Source organism: Nomascus leucogenys, unplaced genomic scaffold, assembly GCF_006542625.1.
Source record: "Nomascus leucogenys isolate Asia unplaced genomic scaffold, Asia_NLE_v1 Super-Scaffold_285, whole genome shotgun sequence".
In the NCBI taxonomy this organism is placed as follows: domain Eukaryota; kingdom Metazoa; phylum Chordata; class Mammalia; order Primates; family Hylobatidae; genus Nomascus; species Nomascus leucogenys.
This window is the reverse complement of record NW_022095770.1, coordinates 68,421-75,269: the sequence shown is the minus strand read 5'-3', so window position 1 is coordinate 75,269 and position 6,849 is coordinate 68,421. Positions and strand designations below refer to the sequence as shown.

General features: G+C 43.6%; 1 protein-coding gene across 4 annotated transcripts in view; it reads left to right on the top strand.

Moving 5' to 3' along the window:
* Positions 1-17: 17 nt before the first annotated feature.
* The window catches only part of NBR1 (NBR1 autophagy cargo receptor), a 41,101-nt gene continuing 34,269 nt past the window's right edge, over positions 18-6,849 (top strand). For 3 of the 4 annotated variants that reach the window (XM_030808259.1, XM_030808256.1, XM_030808258.1), the window contains exons 1-2: positions 719-908; positions 5,396-5,506. In XM_030808259.1, coding sequence (XP_030664119.1) covers positions 5,405-5,506 — 102 coding nt within the window. In that variant the 5' untranslated portion in view covers positions 719-908; positions 5,396-5,404. Of the gene's footprint in view, positions 552-718; positions 909-5,395; positions 5,507-6,849 lie in introns of those variants that run through there. The other variant, XM_030808257.1, reaches the window with a different exon arrangement.

Sequence of the window (6,849 nt, the reverse complement as noted above, 5' to 3'; positions counted from 1 at the left end):
CGGAAAAGGAAGAATTCTACCTGAGTTTGCCATAAAGCGCCCGCCCTCTTGCCTCTACGCTTCCAGTTGCGGCTTATTACGTCACAGTAATTGCTGTACAAAGGTCAGAATCGCCACCTGAGGCCTGAATATCAGCGTAAGATAGTGTCCAAAGCAGTCTTAAGAAGAGGTCCCATTCCCCCACTCTTTCCGCCCTAATGGAGGTCTCCCGTTTAGGTAAATAAAAGGATTGTTCGGAGGTGGAGGGAAAGAACTACTATTTCCAACATGCATTGTTGCGGAACGAAAGGCCTTGGCCACACTGTTCCTTGGAAACTGTAGTCTTATGGAGAGGAGCATCCAATACCGAAGCGGGCACAATTCTTACGGAAATCCAGTGGATAGATTGGAGACCTCCGCGGGCTTATACATGTCAACAGTTATGGATTGGAGTGTTGTTATGTTTTCGTATCTTGAGAGCAGAGACTAGGCCAAGAAAAGATACCTACAACTCCTAGGAAGACTACAATTTCCATCCAGCCCCACGAGTCTCGGGCAAGTAGTCTTCTAAGGTCAGTGGCCTGCGGGGACCCAGTGGGCGCCGAATTTGCCTGGGGAAGCGGAAAGCCGCTCTGGCCCACATCTGCGCACTGGTAGTTCCGCCCCTCAGCCTCAATGTTTGTTATTGTTGTTCGGGTTCAGGTTGCTTCTGCCCCGCCCCGTCGACGCAATCTCCACCAATCAATGGGGTGGTCGTTTTGAGGGACAAGTGGTAAGGGCCAATCATCTTGGCGAAAACTCGGAGAAACGGGACTAGTTACTGTCTTTATCCGCCATGTTAGATTCACCCCACAGGGATAGCGGCAGAGCTGGCAGCGGACCGTCCTTGCATTGGCCTGCGGCAGGCGCCCCCCGGGGGCGGGAAGCTGGTAAGGAAGCAGCTGCGGTTACCTAGGGGTGGGGTCACGTCACACTAAGAGGGTTTGGGGAAGCCCAAGGGAGGAATCCTGCAAAGAAGAGGGGTGACTTTTTCCGTGTTTCGGGACAGCTAATCTTTTTAGTGACAGGATGAGAGAGCCCTTCATGTTCAGAGGGACCTAGTTGGCGAGAAGCGCTGGAGAGTTGGAGAGTCTGTGGGTCAGAACATCCGGCTTCTACTGATGGAAGGCCACGACCCCCCAGTGGAATGAGGACCTAGGCAAAGAAAATGAGAGAGAGCCCTCGGGGTAGTGACACTGTCTTGGGAACATGGAGTGCTAGGAAACGAAAACTGGAAGGCTAGGATGAACTCTGCAAGTAAAAAAATGACACTACTTACACATCCTTCTCATCCCATCCTCCTTTTTTCGAGACCTTAAAGAGATCTCCTTGGTTAGGGACCTTCAGTTTTGGAAAGGCACTGTTTTTCCTTTTTGTCAAACACTCAGCTTTCAGGCCACACTTTTTTTTTTTTTTTTGAGACAGAGTCTCGCTTTCTCAGAGGCCAAACCAGGCTGGTCTTGAACTCCTGAGCTCAAGCGATCCTCGTGCCTCGGCCTCCCAAAGTGCTGGGATTACAGGCATAAGCCACCGCTCCCGGCCTCAGGTCACACATTTTAAAGCCTGGATAACTTGGCTTGTAAAGGCCTCTGGTGGAGACAGTAATCAAAGCTCAGGTTGCCAGGTCTGTTTCATTAAAGGGATTTTGTTGAGGCTGAAAAAAAAAATCGACGTGGAGGAAAAGCTAACTTGTGCCAAGCAAAGGTGAGTCAGTGGCATGGACTTACAATAATGCCAGTTATGAAAGCTGAAGGCCTAGGACCCAGCTATCTGACTCTACTGGCTTTAGACCTAAGGGGCAGATAGGGTTAACCATAGCTTTGGTGTTTACACACGTTTAAGATTAATGCTCCTGCTGAAAGAATTTTTTTACATGTCAGCCAAAGAGAGTTCCTTATGAAGACCTGGATATGATCCAGTTAAGCTAGAATCTCCCACTTCCTGTTTTCTCTTAGTTGGCCCACCAGCTGGAGGAGCTCCAGAGGATCTAAATTAATTTCCAGTTGTATAATTTGAGAAAAAGAGAGGAAGATTCATTTCCTTCAGAAGTAGGGAAGTGTGTTTCTTGAAGTTAGAAAGTGATATTTCAGAATATCCACTTTTGGTGGACTGAGTGAGTCACTTCATTTCCCTGATTTTTTGCCTAAGGTCCTGGGGAATTGACAAAGATTCTCAAATTTTAAGGACCCCAATAATTACATTTCATATGAATGAATACTAGATGTCAGCAGGATTGTTGTTAAGAGACTAATATTATTTTGGTGATGAACTTGGTTCTTGGCAGAAACAAAGAATGGAGAAAATTGGGGTATAATTGTCTTAGGGTTTCAAAAAAGTGCCTTTAAATGACAGTCTTAATTGTAGTATTTTACAGGGCAGTGCATTACATTGTGGAAAACAGTACAGGTTTATGGTTCTAACGACTGGTTTATTATTTATTTATTTATTTATTTGAGACAGAGTCTTGCTCTGTTGCCCAGGCCAGAGTGCATTGGCACGATCTCGGCTCACTGCAAGCTCTGCCTCCCAGGTTCACGCCATTCTCCTGCCTCAGCCTCCCGAGTAGCTGGGACTACAGGCGCCCGCCACCATGCCTGGCTAAGTTTTTTGTATTTTTAGTAGAGACGGGGTTTCAACGTGTTAGCCAGGATGGTCTTGATCTCCTGACCTCGTGATCCACCCACCTCGGCCTCCCAAAGTGCTGGGATTACAGGCGTGAGCCACCGCGTCCGGCCCTATTATTTTTTAAAATGTTTAATTGAACTTAATTTTTTTAAGGAGACAGGGTCTGGCTTTGCTGCCCAGGCTGGTCTTGAACTCCTAGGCTCATGATCCTTCCGCCTCAGCCTCCCAAAGTGCTAGGATTACCAGCATCAGCCACCACACCCGGCCAGTTTTTTATTTTATTTTATTTTTGAGACAGAGTCTCGCTCTATCACCCAGGCGGGAGTGCAGTGGCGTGATCTTGGCTCACTGCAACCTTGCCTCCCAGGTTCAAGCAATTCTCCTGCCTCAGTCTCCTGAGTAGCCGGGATTAAAGGCCTGCGCCACTACACGAAGCTAATTTTTGTATTTTTAGTAGAGACAAGGTTTCACCATGTTGGCTAGGCTGGTCTCAAACTCTGGACTCAAACGATCTGCCTGCCTCTGCTTCCCAAAATGCTGGGATTACAGACTTGAGCCACTGTGCCTGGCCTTTATTATAATATTTTTTGTATTTGAATGACATTTTGAAAGAACTTGCGTACACATTTTTAATTTGATGCTTATGGTAACACTGTGAGATAGGCAAAGCAGACGTATTAGACCTATTTTATAGGTTAAAGAACCGAAGCTCAAAAGTGAACTGACCTGCTCACAGTTTTATGTCTAGTAATGGGCCGGAGCTGTGTCTGAAAGCTAAGTCTTCCCAGTTTGTGTGCTCCTCTGCCTCCCCTCTGCCCCCCGCCCAACCCCCACAGACCACGCCATAAATCCCTGGGACTTCATTTTGTTGCTCTCAACCTAAGCTATTTTTTCATAAAGTCATAAAAACCAATTAAACATAACCATTCATCAGTAAACAAAATCCTTAATTAAAAACATAATGATCAGAATAGAAATCTAATTAAGGAATTGTTAACTTGTTAGGCATGATAATGATATCTAGACTGTTTTTAAAAAATTCTTATCTTTTAGAGGTACATACTCAATTCTTAATGGATAAAAGCATAGATGTCTGTCAAAATAATCTAGTAGGGAAAGGGTATTGCTGTAAACCCTTGGTTACAGCAGACTAGTCCTGAGTTGATAATTATGGAAGAAGCTAGCTTATGGGTCCTTAGGGATTCATTATATTCTCTCTACTTTTGTATAGATTTGAATTTTCCCATAAAAATATTTTAAAAAGTAGTCCAGGCATGGTGGCTCACGCCTGTAATCCCAGCACTTTGGGAGGCCGAGGTGGGTGGAATCACGAGGTCAGGAGATCAAGACCATCCTGGCTAACACAGTGAAACCCTGTCTCTACTAAAAATACAAAAAAATTAGCTAGGCGTGGTGGCGGGCACCTGTAGTACTAGCTACTCGGGAGGCTGAGGTGACAGAATCGCTTGAACCCAGAAGGCGGAGGTTGCAGTGAGCCAAGGTTGTGCCACTGCACTTGAGCCTGGGCGACAGAACAAGACTCTATCTCAAAATAAATAAATAAATACAATAATATAAAATAATTAGATTATTATAGTTTGGTTAAAACATTAGTTGACTATGGTCAGTTCATTGTTGGGGCAGAAGTGGGGGATGCAGGGGTATATGTGAAATGAGGATAGCCTTGAGTTGATTGTTGGTTTAACTAAGTGTTTATTACTCTCCACTTTTATATATGTTTGAAATCCCCCATTTAAAATTTCAGTACAAGGCCGGGTGCGGTGGCTCACGCCTGTAATCCCAGCATTTTGGAAGGCCAAGGCAGGCAGATCATGAGGTCAGGAGATCGAGACCATTCTGCCTAACACGGTGAAACCCTGTCCCTACCAAAAATATACACACAAAAAAAAATTAGCTGGATGTGGTGGCGGACACCTGTAGTCCCAGCTACTTGGGAGGCTGAGGCAGGAGAATGGCGTGAACCCGGGAGGTGGAGGCTGCAGTGAGCTGAGATCGTGCCACTGCACCCCAGCCTGGGGCGATAGAGCGAGACTCCGTCCCAAAATAAATAAATAAATAAATAAATAAATAAAAAATCAGTAGATTGTGAAAAAACGTAGTAACTTGGATGGAGGGCATTGAATGCTACCTCTGTGTAGTTTCTTGGCTAGTGTTTGGGCCTGTAAGTTCTTAAAACTGATAGAAAACCTAGGTTCTCAAGTTAGGACAACCCTCCTTCTGCAAGAAAAATGTAGAATGTCACTCTCAAGTCATACAAGAATACAAGTTCCCTGAGGGCAGAGACCTTATCTCTCTTATCCATGTTGGTATGTCCTGCTACTAGTAAGTATTTGTTTAGTTAACCAGTCATCATAAAGTACCGTAAAATATTTAAGGATTTTACAAATGCTAGATGATTTCTGGGAATGTGGTCAGAATTTAAATACTCTCAGCATACTTCTGTTTCTAATGTGGAAGTTCCTAATAACTTCAAGAATAATTTTTGTGACTTAAGTACAAGTCTTTATGGCATGGTTTTAGCCTGTCTTTCTTTCCTGAAACAATTCCTATTTAACAGTTATGGTAAGTTCCGTAAGAGCAGGGACAGTGTTTCTTTTGTTCATTGCTGTGTCTCCCAAGCCCAGCCCATATTGGGTCGTCACAAGTATTTGCTGAGTGAACTTTTAGTGCAACTTATAGAACCCTTTCTAATGTGTTTTTCTCTCGCTCCCACCAACCTTCTCAACCCTAGCCTCACAGCATGGAACCACAGGTTACTCTAAATGTGACTTTTAAAAATGAAGTTCAAAGCTTTCTGGTTTCTGATCCAGAAAATACAACTTGGGCTGATATCGAAGCTATGGTGAGTGTTACTTTATTTTGTTTCTCCTTGGCTTAAGCATGGTTATTTTTTCCAAAGGTAGCTATTTTTAGCAGTGTTGTTTCATAGCTGTGAAGTCTGTCATAGTTACCATTTCTGGGCCTTTTGGAAAATTGCTTTTGATAGGGTTTCAGTATTCATATATGAGATGTGCCCCAATAAAGGGAACCAACACATAAATTTCCTTTTGAACATTTTAGAAAGGGAAGGTAAAATTGTTTTTAGTGAGATAGGATTTAGAAAACCTATTAATTTTAGAAACAGTATGAGGAGTAAATTGGTGTGGACTCCACCCCAACCAGATCCCAAGGAAATGTTCTCTTGTGTGAGGATATGACTTGTGTTTTGCAAGAGCCTATTGGTTGTTTTTATTGCTAGGTCAGAAGTTGAGTATCTCAAAGTTGAGCAGGAAAAACTTTCATACCTGCTTAGACAGCAGTTCACCTGTTCCGTTTTTTTGCTAAGGCTTTTCCTCCTCTTGGTTTGCCCTTTGTACTCTTCTGTTTTTGTTCAGTTTGCAGTGGTGAATGTTTTACTTCCTGTGTTGACTGTGTTTCTCTCTGAAACCCTTTGGTAAATCTACGTTTACCTGGTTATATCTGATGATAACTAAAAAGGGAAAGAAATGGTAGATCTTAAAAGATGATCTGAGGTAGTTGTCTGCCTTCCAGCAAATACATGTTCATACTGTCCTAACAGTGACAGTGAGACCCGTCTCAAAAAAAAAAAAAAAAAAGATTGGATTCAGAAAGAAGTTAGATCTTGTTTGTCAAAAGATGTGAAAATCACAGTTGTCTTTCTTTTCCTAGTAGTTAAATGAGCTGACAGCTTGCCTTTTTTCTTCATTGTAAATTTTAAATTGTAAAAGTATAATACATGCCCATTTTAAGAAGAGAAACCATCTCAAGCAGTTAATAGCCCTCTGCTCTCCCTCCCCTCATCTGTTACTCCCACCTGTTTTGGGTAACCAATGTTAACGGCCCTATATGTACTTTACATTTTCCATGTTCATGCAGATATCATACTAGGATCATACTATAAACATTATTTGGCCGGGCACAGTGGCACACGCCTGGAATCCCAGCACTTTGGGAAGCCGAGATGGGTGGACCACTTGAGCTCAGGAGTTTGAGACCAGACTGGGCAACATGGTCAAACCCCATCTCTACCAAAAAAAATACAAAAATTAAATGAGCGTGGTAGCAGGCACCTGTGGTCCCAGCTACTCCAGAGGTTGAGGTGGGCGAATTGCTTGAGTGCTGGAGGTTGAGGCTGTAGTGAGCCAAGATCGAGCCACTATAATCCAGCCTGAGCGACAGAATGAG